At 42.6% G+C, this 18,439-nt stretch overlaps 1 protein-coding gene across 2 annotated transcripts in view; it reads right to left on the bottom strand.

Moving 5' to 3' along the window:
- Nucleotides 1–17,919, bottom strand: part of pcsk5b (proprotein convertase subtilisin/kexin type 5b) — a 73,442-nt gene extending 55,523 nt beyond the window's left edge. For both annotated transcript variants that reach the window (XM_080766562.1, XM_080766563.1), the window contains exons 1-2: nt 17,350–17,919; nt 9,472–9,576 (exon numbers count right to left, since the gene is read on the bottom strand). In XM_080766562.1, the coding sequence (XP_080622688.1) occupies nt 9,472–9,576; nt 17,350–17,529 (285 nt within the window). In that variant the 5' untranslated portion in view covers nt 17,530–17,919. The remainder of the gene's footprint in view (nt 1–9,471; nt 9,577–17,349) is intronic.
- Nucleotides 17,920–18,439: the final 520 nt, after the last annotated feature.

The raw sequence follows: 18,439 nt of genomic DNA, 5'->3' as shown, positions 1-18,439 counted from the left end.
TGGAGACCTGTGCCCCGCAGTGATCACTTAGGATCAGTATGATTGTTTTCGACGAGTATGGGCATGCTCTGCCGACTGATTAAAAAAACCGACAGGATTAAGGTTGGCGAACATGCGTTAATATTAGGACCGCGCTGCGACATGCTTGCGGTTAAGTTTAGGGGAGGGTATGAGGAGGCTTGTCATTTTCAGTAGGCTCCCAGCATGTCCAGTAGACCTGACTAGACCAATAAGATCGGTTAACGTGTCATCAACGCCAATCGCAGCCAGTATAGGCTCCAGACAAGCCGACCGGCTGGATAAGATCGGCGTAATAAGCAACCTACTGGGAATTATCGGTTGATTTTCGGTCGAAACGGCAGGTTTTTCGGTACATCTGCCCGACTTTCTCTCTTGCATGCCCACTCTCTGATGTGCATCCCTCCCACTTCTCTTCCTCTCTGTCTCCATCAGTGTAAGGCAGGGGTGCCCAAAAGGTAGATCGCAATCTACCAGATCACATAGGCTGTGCAAGTAGACCACGTGACATGACATGCTCCTAAAATATATAATATAATAAACTATTTTTGGCATCTTCCACTTGAATTAAGGTGACTTGACATAAAAAGGACACGTCAGCTCAAACTACAAAGCAATACATTGTTTTCAAGAGTGTTGCAGACAAACATTACAAAGTTATAATATATATAAAAAAACCTACCAATTCCATTTTGCCCTTCTATTTCCCATTCTATGTTTGTCTTATATCGCCCAAGGTAACTGTTTAAAACTATTTTCAGCAATGGGATAATATTTTTTTGGGGGGGTGGATAGATCTTGTTGAGCTGGTCAGTTTAAAAGTAGTTTGAGTCAAATAAGTGTGGGCACCCCTGGTATAAGGGTTTGCAGGTGGCTCTTAAGTCTTAATAGCCGGGTCAGTAACCAGGGGAAACTGGTTAGAGTTCATTTCAATAGAACAAATTGATCCACGTTCACTGCTGTTTTTATGACTCTGCTTGAACTGAAGTCAAAGAACTGAAAGCTAGCAAATTTAAAGAGGGTCAAAGGCTTAAGCAGCAGGATGGCCGTGGCAGTCTTTGGACCAACACAGGAAGCAAAGCTGTGTATTCTTGCACTGTGTGCAGTTCAGATACTCCACAGTGATCTGTCACCTACCGTGTCTTATAGCGTAGCTTGAAACTTTATACGGTTAGCTGTTGAAACAAATGATTGATGAAGCACTGAGAGTAACACAGCCTATGAAGCCTGTAATGCATTAGAATGCATTATCATCTGCTTCTAACAATGTACGTATATCTGCACTCTTAAAATACTCAAACCTTTATAACAATAATCACAATAATAGGTCAGGTATTAAATACTTCATAAAAGGACCAGGGATAAAAAATAAATGACACACCGCCCCCGAAACATTCGTCTATCATTCAAAATTTGGGATCATGTTGATTCCCTGCATTTTTCACATCCATCAGATTGTACTCTAGGCTAATGTTGCAGTGTTTTGAGGCTGGATTCAGTCAAAACATCGCCTAGTGCCCACATTTCCAAATGTCATGGCAGAATTTGGATTGCCGTATTAAACTATTAAACGTGTGTGCGTGTGTGTGTGTGTGTCTACTGCCACCCTCTCTTCAGGATCAATGGATTGAATAAATTGGTGGTCTAAAATGTGGCTCCAGTATTACTAGCAAGGAATCAAACTGGGCCAGTGAAAACCCCTTGAAATTATCACATTATCCTTGCTCTCTGTACACAAACTCTTGGATGGAGTGGACCCAATTTGTTTTCAAGAAGTGAAAGGAAAAATCATCCTCACTGACTTTTTCTCTCTATAAAATGTTTGCGCATAATAGTAGTAGTACACATCATACTCTGTGCGGAACATTTTTTCCGGATGATGGAATAAAGTACTAGATTCTAACGACTGAGCTAGAGGGGGTTCACCAAATACCAGCACACATGGGAACTGCCGTGAAGACCATGACAGCTCTTTAACTCATCCCACTTTGTTTCCTTGATATTATGAGTCTTTAGTCTGTAAGGAAAAATAATAATTTGGATAAAAGCGGATTTGTTTATTTTGGCACTATCCATTTGACCTTGGATAAAAAAATATACATGTAATGTAAGTACCATTGTGAATACACCTTTAAAAGAATTGTAGCTTTCATGGCACTAAAAGGAATTGAAACAGATTAAGATTAGATTACAAATGTACTCATCTTTTGTAGGTAGTAAAATACTGTTCACGTGCCAAGACTTCAAGAGGTCACTCTTCAGGCCATCATAGAAATTACCCAACCATGGCATATCCCTTTCCTCCTTGCAGCCTTTCAGCATATCCCTTTAAAAATTCAGCTGTGGATGACTCTGGGCTCTCTGTTATTCTGGTTTAGCGTGCACAGTGCACATGATTGGGTAAAGGGCCACAAGTACAAAAGCGTTAAAAAAAGTAAGCAAACGAGCCTGGAATCCTCATGCTTCTGTGACTGAGTTGAGTAAATGCCTGGATGAGTTTAACAGTTGTTTCTTCCTTCTCATCTCTGTGGGGAATTAAGCAGGAAGGGAAATTATACAGGGAGAGACAACTATTCTCATGTGTTTCTTTTACCCGTGGCCGTGTCATTGATGTCTTTAGGTGAATTTAAATCAGCTTAATGGCAACCGTTTACTTTTTCAAGTCCAAAGATATTTGAGCTCATAATGCAATCATAATTGAACGTTCATTATAACAATGAGCATAGAACAGTGTATACATGTTTGTAAGCAGTGCTTGCAAACACTGGGGAAATGGCCCTGAAGTTTGAGTTATCAGTAGAATTATAAAGCCGAGTAGCAACGGTAGCTAGCCTGTCACTACTAAGTATAACATTTAAAAAGTAGTCCCGTCCCCCGTCCCCTCTCCCATTTAGGAAAATAAATGTGGGGATAGTAGTTTATGATAGTTGCAGCACACAGTCACACACGTGCCGTACACACGTGTATTTGTTGTTTGTCATACTTTGTTTGATTATCATGTTGAACTTACTTTAATACTACTTGTTTATTATTTCAGGTGAGAACCTTGAAAAAAAATAGATAGGAAGAACATTTTGTTTCTCTTTGAGTGAAATGCACTATACAAATTAAATTGGACTTGGAAACACATTTAGACCGATGCTCTTGGTTGAAGAGAAGGTTTTGTAATGTAAGGTAGGCTACAAGATATCAATCTTGAATTTGGCCCTTGGCAGTATTAACCCATTCTGGGAAGGAACCCCTTTTGGTTTTTTAAGCATTAGGTTATACTTTAGCTGTAGAAAAATAGCAGATCTACAAGTGCATAGCGCATCACCGAGTGCCACGCTACGAGCTTGTAGATCTGCTAACAACATATTTTCAGATGGCAGTCCACAGCCAAATACAGATCATTCTGGGGGTCCAGGCTTGACATGAAAAAGGTTGAGCACCACTGATATAGAAACCTACGTTTTTCATAAAACCTTGCCTTTAGAAGACTTTTTTTTTAATCGACCTCAGGTCTAAAATGGGTTAAAAAAAACGTTTAAAAGAAATATGAAATGTATAAACAAGCTTTTACCAGGGTAGTCTCAAATAATGTCTGGAGGGAAGGGAATCGACTTGGCCCAGGTCATCACTAGCATCAGCCCCGAGGAGAAAGTCACCTTTAACCCGTGGTTAAAGGTCATAACACACTAGTTTAGTGTAATAAAACCATAATAAGCCGTATTGGTGCGGCCATGGCAACAACTAGTACAGTGGATGGTAGGGCACACCTGTGGCACTGCTACACCCTTCTGACTCACACACACACACACACACACACCAGATTGTGTGCCCCAGATAAGGCCCATGGTGCAATGGCTAACGTGTCTGACTATGATCAGAAAATGGAATTCTAGGTTTGACTCCTGGTTGGCTCAATAACTTTAGGGCTTAAGAGAAGGCATGCTGTAGGTGAGGAGATGTTCAGTTTGACTTGAGGCTAGTCTGAGACAACAGCAGGGGAGAACTGCCAGGGCCTTTGTGAAAGGTTTAGCCTGTAACCAGTATCTTAAGTTCTTGATTTGTGGTTTTCTAGTGTAGCTTTTAGTGTACATTTCATTTTCCTATTTTTGGAACATAGTTTTTGGCCAGTCTTATTTATTTTTGTATCGTCACCAGCTTGCACTGTTTGCACATTTGGAGAGGTAAATAAAATACCCCAAACTGTACTGTTGGACCCGTCTACTTTTTGGAGCCTTGTGCTGCCAGCCTTTACACAATATCCAAATTAGAATTGCATGGTGAGGGGTCTCTTTGGAGTGTCCCGGCAGCTGCACTGACACTGCCCTGGGTAGGCAACCAGACCTGGCAGAGAGCTGTGCACCGAGGAGTACAATTTTGTAGTCTTGTCTTTCCGCTTCCTTCAGCTCTTCTCCCTTTCTTTCCTCAGTTCTTTTTGACCCGCACCACTCTCCTCTACCACCCCCCCCCCTCCCCCGTTCTCTCTCGCGTCCCTTATGCCAGCTGGCACCAAAACACAGGCCTACCATGCCGCACTGTCGGTCTGAGAACAGAGAGAGGAGGGTGTAGCATGAGAGAAACAAAAAAAAAAAACAGTGAGAAAGGCAACTACAAAGAACACTGATGAGAGACAGGAGGATGGTGATGAAAAGTTAAAACAGCAGGTAGACAGAACAAATGGAGAGCGCACAAACAGAAGTCAGCAGTGCAGGAGGGGAAAAGGAAAACATCGCATCGCTGGGAACCCACCAAAACATCGCTCACGCGCTTTATTGTGCACGTAGGATTGTGTGCAACTGCTCTTGCCGAATCTGGCCATAGCAGGACGTCTGGTCAATGCATTCCAATGAGAATGTGCGCGGGAGACCTTCACATGCACGACTGGAGTGCAAGTGCACGGGCAGTGAGAACGGCTGCATTCATTAGGAGCAGAAGAAAATCAGCATCTGTGTGCTTGTGCACATGGTGGGTTTCAAGTGCAAGGGCAAGGGGTCAATGACAAGTACTCGTATCTGTTCCTTCCCTTCTGCCTTTTCCTCCTCCTCACTTCCACTTTTGTCAGCTCCTCACATTCTTTCCTTCCACAATCAGCATGAGCTTATAAACATGCAAGCAAAACATCAATTAATTTATCTTCATTCCTCAAGCAGTCACACAACACATTCAAATGCATGCATGTATATATACACTCATAACATCCTGGATTCTTGGAATGCATTCTTCACACATGCCTTTCTTAACAGGGGACAAATACACCAACGTAGATTGGTGTATCTCTCTCTCTCTCTCTCTCTCTCTCTCTCGCTCTCATTAGCAGGCAACAGTACAGCACTATCTCTCTCTCTGTTTCTGGCACAACAGCGCCCCTACTGGTACTAATAGACATACTCATGCTCATTAACGTCACATACATAGGCGAACAACACGGACATTGCTGTTCCTTGGAGTGGTTGCACCACTCAAAAATATTTAAGAAAAGACCAAAGAAAGCATCAAGCATTTCACACTTAAGTTTATTAACTTAATTTAATTTAGGAACCCATCTACCTCAGTCCTCTATACACTCCGCTAAACAACAAATGAAACAAGTCATTAATCAAGATGAGGCCATGTCAATAACACACACAGAGACACAGACAGACACACATACACACACACACACACACACACACACACACGTTTATGACTCATTCAGTATTTAAGTCCGACGTCATTTTGTAGTGCTACGTTACATCCGGGTCCAAGTGGCACCAGCTCCCGTCCGCATCCCATTGTAAATAGAATATCTAAACGCATGAATCTTTTTACAATGACGTTATTTTTCAGAAAGGAAGCCATTGAGGGTTAAAATGGGTCTTAATGCTTCCAACTCGAGTAGAATTATTAATGTTTTGTACAAGTGTCCATGATAATAAAAATATATTATGTGGAGACAATTAAAACTATTATCATTATTATTGAAGGTGGCAACAGTCCATTTGCTCGGTAAAATATTTCGGGGGCATATTTAGAATGTGTGCAGGCTTAGTAAGTTTGCATTAATGAGGATTTAGCTGACACAATAAAATAAAATGGCGATAGTATTCCATGTGGGGCAGACGGCCTGTCACAGCCAGATTTGGGAGAGCAGCGCAGCTTTGTTGTTGCAAGGAAAGCGGTAAAATGAGACTTTCGTGGTTGTTTTCGTCTCAGATTTAGTCCGACGGAGCGTCACAGTATAACTCCATGGGGACACAAAAGCGACACAAAAGTAGGACCCGGAAGTATCTCAGGAGGGGGCGCTCACGTCACAGCTAAAATACTGAATAGAAATGAGAGAGGGTTTACACATCTCTCAAACTTTAACATGAGAATTAAGAAACTATTTTCGGAATTGTATTTAATCCATTTTGACTTTCCAAGCACATCAATTCTTTGGACCCTAAAAATAATTTGTGTGCGCGCTAATGGATATTTGTTGGTTTACCGTTATAAATAATCACACCTGTGTGAAGTATGGGGCACTCTTATCATCGTACATCATCGCTGACTTCTTACCTGTACCATATAAGACAGTCCTATATAATACAACATATCAATGATTATGTTATGCAATGTTGGTGTTTACACTATGACGTAAAATTGTCCATTCATTGTCAATTGGAATTTAATGTTTGTGTAGGACAAAGTCTGTGCACACACACACACACTAAAAGCTGGACATAGGAGGGGCTAGCGCACCTCAAAAAGCCAGGCCACAGTCTAAATACACAGCACACATAACAGTAGAAATCATGGTACCAATATAATCATCTGTGTTGATGTCCAAGTAGTGAGTGATCACTGCTAGCAGAAGGTGTCACTAGCTGGCCACCATAGATAGGACAGAGGTCCCATGATAATTAACAGTAAGGGTTTAATTTATTCAATTTAGTGAAGGGTTACGTTTAGGCATGGGTTTGGTGCAGTTTACAATTAAGAGTAAGGATCTGGGAGTGGATCCAGCGGGATCGGTGTTCTTTCTAAGGTGGCATCTAGTGACAAGCTTTTTTTGACCTGCTGCAGGGACTAGTATGTTGTAGTTAGTCATTGTATTTGTTTTTTATTCCATGCCATCTAACTTGGCCATGCAGTAATGTTCATACCTGCCCTTTCAGTCCATTCATTTCAAAGAGTCACACTAGAGTCGGTGCCCCAGTGTTTGTCCTGTATGCATCAAACAAGATCAGTCACTAGGAGATGCGGTGTGAGGTTCCAGCTCCATCAATAATGCAGGTGGGTTTTGATGACCTCATGCGGTGATGTGAGGCGATAGGATGGAGGGAAGGTTTACCTCAGGACAAACACTGTCTGACCTAACATTCACAGTCTGTGAAGAACGGGCTTCACTTATCACTATTCATACATTCTGGACCTCCAAAAAGCTTTTGACACTATGAACCACTCCATACTGGTTAACAAGCTAAAAGCAATTGCACATCAGGGAGCTGGATGAAATCCTACCTGGAGTGAAGAGAACAGATGGTGGAGGTGAACCACCCCCTCCCAGTGAGCTGTGGCGTTCCACAAGGAAGCAACTAGGGCCTTTACTGTTCCTAATATATGTAAACGACATAACATCAGCTTGTGACTGCAACTTGTTCCTGTTCACAGATGACTCAGCAGAGTCAGCACTGCTGGTCTCAGACAGGAACAAACTGCAGGTTGAAAAGGCCCTCAACTCTGAGCTCGGTAGAATCTGCACCTGGCTCGCTGATAATAAACAAACTATCTTTACACCTGGGAAAAACTGAATCCATTCTCTTTTGATCAAATATAGCTCTGGTCCATAGCTCTAATGCGTTGCATTTAGAGCTATGTTACTATCGACTTCTGGGGCTCGCATGAAAGCCTCTCGTCTTTAGCGTAAATAGAAAGAATGTTTTTGATACTCAACAAAACAAAGGCGCGTTGAAGAAAGAATAGAAGAGAGATAGACAGGGTGGGCTCCGGATCCACGGTCACACTGATGGGCTCCATGAAGAGGCCTGGTCCACAGTGTTCAACAAAAACACCTTGAAGACCCTAACAGGAGCCCTAATGCAAGGTTTCTTCGACTATGCATGCACCTCCTGGTACCACATCACCTCAAAAGGCCCTTAAAACAAGGCGCCAGACTTCCCAAAACAAACTGGTCAGGTTACTACTTGGCATCACTCCTCGAACCCACCTCCCCCCTTCCCATTTTGACAGGCTGGAATGGCTTAGGGTGACGACAAAGTACAGCATCTTGCAATGGGTCTGGTCCACAAGATTCGCTACACCACCAAGAAAAGAAAACTGTACCTGTCTAAATACTTCCTTAACCCATTTAGACCGTAGGACGTGTGGAAATGTCATAACTAATCCAACCGACGGATTGCTAGGACGTGTGTACACGTCCTAGCAATCCGTCGGTTGGATATTCATTGATATCAAACGAGAGAAAAATATTCTGATCACTTCTCTCTATACGGCTCAGAAAGAATGCCTCGTATCTCCTAATCTAGGGAGCTCTCCGTGGTTTTGACCAGATGGATATACTAAGCTCTTCATTCCTGACTTCAACATGCCTCTCGTTCAAAATATGAACGTGAGGGATTATTCAGCGACTTTATCGTAATGATAGCTAGGTAAGCAAGCAAAAATATTTCTCCCGGTTTTTGTCCAGAGTAAAAGCGGCCATATATGCGCGGCACCCCGAGCTGTTTGTTTTGAAAGAAATCCCGGCGCTGAATGTTAATGTCAACGAAGTCCACACCCACAACACCAGAGGGAGTTCAACAAACCATGTGCAACCCAGATTCGGCACAAACAAGGGACTAAATTAACTTCGCTCCTATGCCACCAAAATGTGGAACGCCCTACCAACAGTCATTAAGACATGCAAATCCCTTGACTCCATCAAAACCGCTCTCAAATGGCACCTACAGACGGCTGCAATTCGAAACTGACACCCGTAAAATCTGAATCCCCCACCCACCCCTTTTCCCCCTCACTGTATATGTTTTTCCCCCTTTTTACCTCCTGTTTTTGGCTATATAGAAGTGTATATTTGTACGTCTCTAAGTGTTATTGACTGGTTCAGTCCACCCGACGTGCCCACACGTCAAGGCGCTTTACAGAGTAAAAGCGGCCATGTCTTCCCGGCACCCCAGAGCTTCTATTTTGAAGGAATCAATCAATAAATCAGGGTTATGATCTGGACACAGTAAAAAGCAAGAAGACTAGGGGGAAACAATAGGTCTCGTCTGTGGAAATTCACGAGCGTAGACAAACCTATATTCACCCTTTCCTATGAAGGAATGTGGTTATGAGGTTTTATGAAATATGGGCCTACATACCAGCTTATTCCGAATAATCCTCCAAGGCCTTGATGCCAATCTCAAATGATTTGTCTTCTTGTGTGGTGGTGATGCACAAGGAGCTCGTTTCCCCACCCAAACACAACTGTAAACTTTAACTTACCTTAGGCTCCATGGAGATGAAACTATGACGACCACGGCTGGACAGAGTAGACCTCTTGATTGTTCTACTGTGGAAGAAGTGGTAGTGGTCTTTCAGGTCCCCAATCTGCAACACATAGAAACTCTGTTGTGTTTCCATACTTGAAGACACATCCTCACACTTACTTTCACATTAAAACCATGAATGTTCATTTAAGTGTGTGTGTGTGTGTGTGTGTGTGTGTGTGTTATTATTTTTATGTACATTTGTACATAATACATAATACATCAACAGAATTCATGTAATTATGTTTTAAAGGGTAAGAACACCCTGTGTTGTGTAGTTACCTTGCCATGATGTAACTCAGACAAAAGGACAGACAGTTTTTGAGTAGCTAAGAGATTAGGGAAATATAAGATACACTGGCAGACAGACAGCAAGCTGCGGAATGGTGATTAGTTTTAATAATTCACACAATTGATCAGGTGACCAATCCACTATGGTTGCAAAGGGTCCAGTGGTACATCACTGATCCATGGCAAAGCCTCCCTGCCATAGCACAGGCCCCAACACACACACACACACACACACACACACACACACACACACACACACACACACACACCCCAACTGTTTATGACTCATCGAAATGAATTCCATAAAAGAGGAAGAGCGAGGGTTTACACATCTCTCAAACCTTAACATGAGAATTAAGAAGACTTTTTTGGCTTAGGTACCCCTTGGGGGGGGGGGGGGAGATTTGTATTTATTTTTATGAACCCTACAAATAAAAAAATCTTCCCCCCAAGGGGTACCTAAACCAAAAAAAGTTTGGGAACCCCTGATGTAGATGATTAACAATACTTTTAACTCTTGCGAGTTAAAGGGTCCATTTTGTTACTAACTCCATCTTTTGGATGAGGACCACCTGGAACCCCCTCAAGGACCACTGGTGGTCCCTGGACCAGTGTTGAGCCAATTGATCACCATAGCAACCCCAGCCTAGGCCTGATTAGGTCAATTCCCAACACCTGCTAAATCCTCCAAACCTGTATCTTGATTGGAATCAATCTCCACTCACACTCACTTACTCAGTCACTCACACTCCTCTCATCAGTCATGCAGCTACACAGACACAACCCAGGCACACTTTGGTAGGCCTATAGCCCTGTCCTGTTTGGATGACAATATTGCCTTTCCAACAGATTTTCATAAAAATAAAGAAAAAACGATTATCGATTATTCATTTTAATAATCGATTTCGGGTCCAATTAACGATTATCGATTAATCAGACCCATCCCTAGTCTAATATGGTTTTGCTGGTGGAGACAATAAATGTAAAAGACTTCACTTTCCTATGTTTCCTATGTCCTATGTTAGGGACCACCAGTTGAAAACCCCTGATGTAAAGCATCACCACACACAGCATCCACAAACTAGAGATAGTCTTACATGATCAAGACATGGAGGACTCAACACAATGAACACATTAACATAATGTGCCCCATCTTAGGCAGACGCCACCCTGGCCTGGATGAGTCTCAGGTGTTTTTTAGACAAGAACGGTGTTCATAGAAAACGGCAAAATAAAGTATCGTTTGCTGGTGTCCCAGCAAACGATGGTGTCTCCAAGAGAACGGTGTTTTCAGGAGCTGAAAACGCAACAAAGGGAAACCACTTCCCAGAGTGGAAATCTTTGAGAACGCCGTTTTATCCCTTCTCCGTGTAAACAGGCAAAACGGTGAATCCGCAAAACATATGGCATCATGGCTCACGTTGGCTCACAGCGCATATGTTCCTGAACAAGCCTCCCTCCTCGCCTACAAAGCGCTGCTCATCGGCGATGGTGAATGTAAAACCATGATGTAAATAAAATGCCTTAATTGTGATAGGCGGCAGCAGTGTTTATCCTAATGTATTATAAAATATAGAACCATCCCATGGCGCGTTCTGCCTGCATGCTCTGTCAGCCTGTCTGTCACTTCTATGCGTATTGCGTTAGTAGAAAGCAGGCAGCGAGCGACGGCCACAACCACATTGTGTTCTGGAAGCAAAACCGGTTGCGTGAAGGGGGGCTACATGGTTCTTCTTCTTGTGACTGGTCTATTTGGCAGCCCGTTACCACCTAGCGACATTATAGCGTTTTCATAAAGTGTGCGTTCTCGTGTAAAGGGTCAATAAAAAATGAGAACGCAACGGGACTTTGCCATTTTATCTGGAGATGGTCGCCGTCTAAAAGAGGCCTCAGTGTTGGTCTGCAACACAGCATGCTTCCTCTCACTGTCAAATCAATTTAGTCTGCATCTAAACTGCTATTATGGGGACACGATTCCCTGCCAATATGTCTCTGTGGCCAAAGTTTAAGACATGGTATTCAAAGCCACATATCCACAATCCAAATTTTCTCTAGCAACCGTCACACCCATTTCTCTCTAATGCATTCAAAGTGATGTTGAACTATGTACAAACCTTTTCACCTTCTATCTGTTGCTTGCAAGTTTGCATAGCCCCTGAAATGCTTTGGCCATGTCTCACGGACGGCTGGCCTAGAAGTCCGGGTACCTAGGCTGCTGCTAATCCAGCCTGACAGTGTAGTGGGTTCGAATCCCGATCCTGATAACCTTTGCTGTGTGTCATTCCCCATCTCTCGCTCCACCATTAACTGTCAGAATTCTGTACTCCATAAAAAAATATATAAGAAATATACATATATCTTGGAAAATCAAGATGAAATATGTAAAGTCGGTCCGTCTTGATGACATGACTATGGAGATAATGTGTACTGATTTGTGTGATGTTTGGACAAAAGTAAGTAAATAGCAAACGTGTTTTGCAAAATTCATCCTGCTGGTGACACTCACGGCAATCAAGCACTGCATTCATGATTTGAAGACAAGAGATAATAATGTGTACTGAATTTCAAGCTAGATCTCAAAGTGCGGAAGGCACTTGCATGGAGTGCCCTGGCCTGAACGGCCAGTGTGCAACCCCAACCTCCCCTGTCAAATCAAACTCAGCTTTTTCTATATGCAACGGTAGAGTGATCTCCTATAGAGGGTATGCGCATGCATAAAGTGAATGGCAGATCGAGTGACAAAGTGAATTTCTGTCCAGAAAGTAGTTTTTGACACTCAGTAGGTGTTCCCACATAACTTCCAGGTATGATAATGTCACGTGCATAACCTCTATTCACCTGTTTTGGTGGGAATGTACTGGGACTCTTGTGTGTGTTTCACTGTTGCCATGTCTGCTTATTATAAGCGACCTTTGGCTTGTTGTTCTGTAAAGTCGCTTGTAAACAGAATTATTGGTAGTTGCTGGTTGTGGGGATATTTGGGCTTGTTACGTGTACAATAGTTGCTTATTTGGGCTTGCTTCCTAATGTTGTTTAAACCAGTGGTTCCCACATTTATTCACGTCACGGAATCCCAGATTAATATAGAATTGTCCACAGACTCAACATTTTTAAATGTATTGAAATCAATATCATATTTTGACATGCGTGCGTGTTTGCTAACTGGGCCTTGCCTGGGCTCTGTATGTGAGTACGATTCGTGAAAAAATTAAGTTTGGAGCTACTAAAATACCCAAATTAGAATTCAGACAACAACTAGCTCCATTCCAACTGCATTTTACTGTGGGAGGGTTGGAGGAAATGGAGAACAGGGGGTATCTATGAAACAATGCAAGGCCAACAGGACAGGATTATAGGTTGATTCATGGGTACATGTGTTTTTGTCTGGATTTCTCCTGAGTGTATCGCCCGTTCAACTCCAGGCCACCCAGACTGTTTGCTTGAATGTGATTCCACTGCTCTCTGTCCACCTTTCCTCTCTCAGGGCTGTATTTTGCGTGTCTTAAGTACCAGGTCTTATTACCTAACTTGAGTAAACTAAAGACCTGGAGGCGTGATCAATGCTCTTTGGCCAATCAGAATAGCCAAATGGCATTGATCACGCCTCCAGGTCTTTAGTTTACTCAAGTTAGGTAATTACCTAAGACCTTGTACTTAAGACACGCAAAATACAGCCCTCAGTCTCAATAGTCAAAAGAATATTATTTAAATATTAAGTACTCAATATAGTGAAATGTATTATTTTCTTGACTAACTTTAGATAGGCAGGCATATGAACTATAATACATAGATAGTGTAGGAATATAGGTCACATGCAAAGAATTGATGAAAAAGCAGTAAGGGCACCAGTTGATTTCAGTAAGCCTGTGTGATGCATTGTCATGTCTCTCCCCTTCTCTCTCTTCCTCTTTCCTGTCAGTCTTCACTTGATACTATCAATAAAAGCCTAAAACAAATCTTTAAAAAAAGAAAGAATCCAGTGGTAGCCACCACTATATTTTAAACCAGCAGAGAATAACGAGCCATGATCGAAAACACCCAAATACAGTTGGATTTAAAGACGGGCTTTGATGGCCTAGTGGTTAAGGAGCATACCACATATAGGCTCTGAAGCAGACAAGCAGCCTGACAGTCAGTCGCGGGTTTGATTCCCGACTCGACGGCCTTTGCTGCGTGTCACTGCCCATTTCCTGTCAATCTTCACTTGTGCAATCCAAATAAAGGCAGAAAACCCCAAAAAATATATATTTTTAAAACTGTCCCAAATGCTACGAACATGCACTTTGGTTTTTACAGCTATAGTAACAGCTTCACTAAATCAAAAGTCCACACTACAGATATGCTCTCATTACTTGTTAGTCAACAGCATTATAATCTGTGATATACATATACGGTATGTGATGGATATATCATAACTCTGAGTATACCTAAGGTTACTCTATATAACAATCATACCACTGCCAATACAAAAACTGCCAGTTATACATTTTAAGCATTGTCCGATACAAAGTACAGATTCAATCCATTACTCAGGAATGTGCTCAGGGGAAAAATACATTTTGAATGTGTATCTCCAATTCTCCATATAGAAATGTGGTTATGGTTTTGGAAATTCTCCAATACAAACACTAGGAAATCCACGTATTCAGCCGGTATGTGTCGATATACAGTCAGGGTTCTCAAACATTTTTAATAATTAATTTTCAAAACCTTTCCATAACTTTTCCAACGTATTTCACCCCATTTCCAGGTTTATAGTGCAAATCATACGGTGCAATATTGAGGCTCTGTGTGCTATCAATGCCCTAAAGATAAACTCAAGCGAAGGCTCCACATAACGAAAAGAGGTCCCTGATGAGCCGAGGTCTCTTAGGGACCTCATCAGCTGATCCAGAATCAGTTTGAGGTCTTACTCTGGGTAGGGGCCACATGTAATAGACATGAAATAGATGTGTAATAGACGTGGCCTCTCTCAACTCGTGCCAACTTTCTTTATTCATCCGTCCAGCCACCTCTCCTACTTCCACAACCCCTCTCCCAATGCATCTGCTTATAAGAGATATGATCATGATTAGGTTATAAGATGTTATAAATTAAAATCTGCAGTTTTGCATCAAAGCCTTTTTACAGGCCAATAATCGAAACTCAAGGAAATCAAATCATATCACACTTAAATTGGTAACCCATTTGTGACTCCAGAGGTTGCTGTGTCTTAGCACTGTTGCAGAGTTTCTTGCCTGGTGTCTTCCCTTTTCTTTGATTCTTTCAGTAATGATGTTTAATCATGATAAATTAATAGGCTATGTATTATTAGGCAATGTAAATAGAAACACAAACCAACTTGGACAAAGCCAAAACAATATATATATATATATATTCACAATGCATTGGTAATCATTTTCAACTATTTAAATTATAGTGGTTGGTACATGGTTGGTGAATGTTAAAATCTCCTATTATGTAAATCAAGTTATGTTACGAATACCAACCACACAACTGGTAACCATTGTGACACACACCGTCACCGACCCTAGTTTAGAGTACATGGGCCAGTTAAAAGATATGTTCCGTATCAGTCAACCATCCGTACTGGACGGGCCCTCATCACTACTGTGGGAAGCAGGGTGGTTGTAGGGGTGGGGAGGTGAGGTCAAGGCTCACATTAGCAGACTAGAGTGTGCTGTTATCACCCTGCACAGCTGACCCCAAATTCAGGAAGCAAAGCAATCCTCTTGTCTATGGGGTGTCAAAGTCCAATGAACACTCCTTATTGAGATGTAAATGAGGGCGAAGGGTGGAGGTTGGGGGCGGGGGGCAAACTACACTTCTTGGTGAATTCCTAAGGTGGCTACAAATGGGGGGTTGAGGGGCACTACTATTAGTTCCCGTAAATGAAAGGGGGTAAATAGGGCCATTAGGGCCTACTCTCTGGGGAGTATACTGTGTGGGTGGGTTGGAGAGAGGAGGGGGGTTCAATAGCTGTTGACTAGGCTACCCCACAACAACCTGTCAGAATGCCCCCTTCTATTCCATGCTGTCTTCATGTTGAGAGAGTCAAGAAAGCAAAGCAAGTGTGGTCTTTAACTACCAGCCTATTTCGGTTCGGTCACCATGTGTAGAGAGTTTGTGTTTGTGTGTGTTGGGGGGGGGGGGCTCATCATAATATTTCAATTATGATGTTGATAAGAGACAACGTGAAATCGTGAATCCCCCTGTAGTTAGAGATAGAGAATAAAACGTCTGACATTCATTCCACACATAACATGTGTCATAACAATAACAAGTACAAGCTTTATTATTAAACTTGTGTTTGCAAGTAGTGCTATCTCCTATGCATTGTTTTTTACTGGGCCCATGCATATTGCATTTGGGTGAAAGTGACAATATGCATTACTGCATTTTTGTGTATGTATGTATGCATGCATGTATTTTTATTTACGTTTAACAAAATATCTCAGCTCCCCTCCTCACTTGGTAGGCTACAGTCGTTAAAACTACTGTAGAATCAGAATAATCAGAATCACTTTGTCATTTTTTTTATGACAGGCACATCATACAGGCATACAGACCTAGAAAATAAAGGACTCCTCTTTATAATTATTACAATCGAACAGTAGCCTATTAGAATAATCACACCCGTGTGAAGTGAGGGGCGCTCTTATAATCGTACAGCATAGATCATCTCATTCCGGCCAATCAGAATTTGCGTCCTCACTTTCGTCTCCAATGTTTGTGTTTTGCAATGTTTGTGTTTACTCGAACACTCAAAATTGTCCATTCATTGTCAATGGCATGTAATGTCTGTGCAAGGACAAAGTTTGTGTTTGCGCACACACACACTAAAAGCTGGACATAGGCTCCTCAATAATAAGAAGCAAAGCTGGAACACACCAGGCAGCGTATATAGGATAAGGGTTTCCTCAAGCTACAATAGAAAACATTTATCACAAGACAAATACTTTGAATGTTAAAAATTGGTGACTGGGCAAGTGGGCAAACGAAATTATTTTGGTCTCAAACTCAAACAAACCCCACACTAGCAGCATGACATGACACAAAAATACTGTCAAGGGACCAAATGCATTAAATTGGTTTAACCGTATTAAAGCCGATGCTTTTTCTGCATGTCCCGCAAACTGACATGTTCCGCTGTGGGGCACCTGTTGTGCCATCGGCTTCCAATCAGTCTCATTGTTCTCTTTTCTCTCCCAATCTTTCTCTTGGTTCATGGCAGCCTGTATGCAATGCATGCGTGTTAGTGAACGAGGCCTCAGAAGCCGCTGAGTTAAGAGGAATCAATGTATATCATTTAGAGAGAGGGCACTGTGTGACTGGTTCTGTCTGTGAGATCCAAGGGGTGGGCTCTGACAGAGGCTCTAACCTTGACGTTTGAACCTCCGTCGTAATGTCAGTTTGTTTCTGATAATGAATTACCAATATAAACAAGTGCCATTTTAAGCTTTTTTGTTGTTCTGTGATTACACAAACTAGACAACACACACACACACACACACAACTTTGATTTAAGCCGCAGGCATCCTACCTGTCCCATATTCCTATAGCCATATTTTTCCGCTATCCGGTCGGCGAGGTCAGATCCCCCGGGTATCCTCACAGCCCAGTGGTTGAGGTAAGTCCGAGCGTCGCACGGCGGGGACGCAACCCCCAGATAGATCGCCAGGACGCACAGCAAGCTCCGTCTCAAAGCGGCGTTCAGGACCATCTTCCCCCACTTTTCACCCGACTCTTCTCCCGCGTCTCCTCCTTAGCCCAGGCAAGGCAAACAACCAAACTTCACTTCTTTCTCAAACGAGAAAGATTCTCATAGAAGCCCGACTGTCCGCTCAACCTCCACATACACGCAAAAAGGGGAGAAAAAGAGGGGGGAAGGAACAGAGCCCGAAAAGAAGAATGCCTGAAAAAGCTCCGCGTCCACACGTTCCTCGCGGCTCTGCTATCCACGCGTGTTGTGCATTAGATAGTTTGTGTTCTTTCCACGGTGGAGGAGGAAGTCTGTGTGCGCCGCGCGGAGCCCAAAGCTGATTTCTGTTCTCCAGAACAACTCGGATGTTGGTTGTTCGCTCATAGGGCTTTCATGTGGCGAAATGGCTACAGCGCCTCCCCCCAAATAACTAGCGACACTCGGGAGACGGGAGAGTAGAAACAACTAAACCCGCGGGGTTTCCCTCCGAGCTCCGCTGGGTCTTAAAGACACACCTGTTGGAGTACTGCTGACTCCAGAAAGTAATGTGGATACCGTTATATTTTGAGACATCGATTTAATTCAATTTCTCCACCTAACCCCACTTAATTCAAGCCATATATATATATATATATATAGAGAGAGAGAGAGAGAGAGAGAGAGAGTGAGTGAGTAGTAGCCTACCGTAGGGCAGGCTATAATACACATTACACATGTATATATATTATTGTGACCGTAAATTGCAGATTGTGTATGTCGGTGACTGCCTCAGCCAATCAGGGATTGTGAATTTTTGGTGGTCCCCTCGGCCAATCAGGAACCACCATTTTTACATGAACATACATAGTTACGTCATCAGCCAATCCCTGATTGGATTGGCCGAGCAACACCAGCAACATACGGAGTCAATCCAATAGGCAGAGGGGGCGAC

The sequence above is a fragment of the Protomyctophum bolini genome, assembly GCF_963924005.1.
Source record: "Protomyctophum bolini genome assembly, chromosome: 6".
Taxonomy (NCBI): domain Eukaryota; kingdom Metazoa; phylum Chordata; class Actinopteri; order Myctophiformes; family Myctophidae; genus Protomyctophum; species Protomyctophum bolini.
This window is presented reverse-complemented; position numbering and strand designations above follow the sequence as displayed.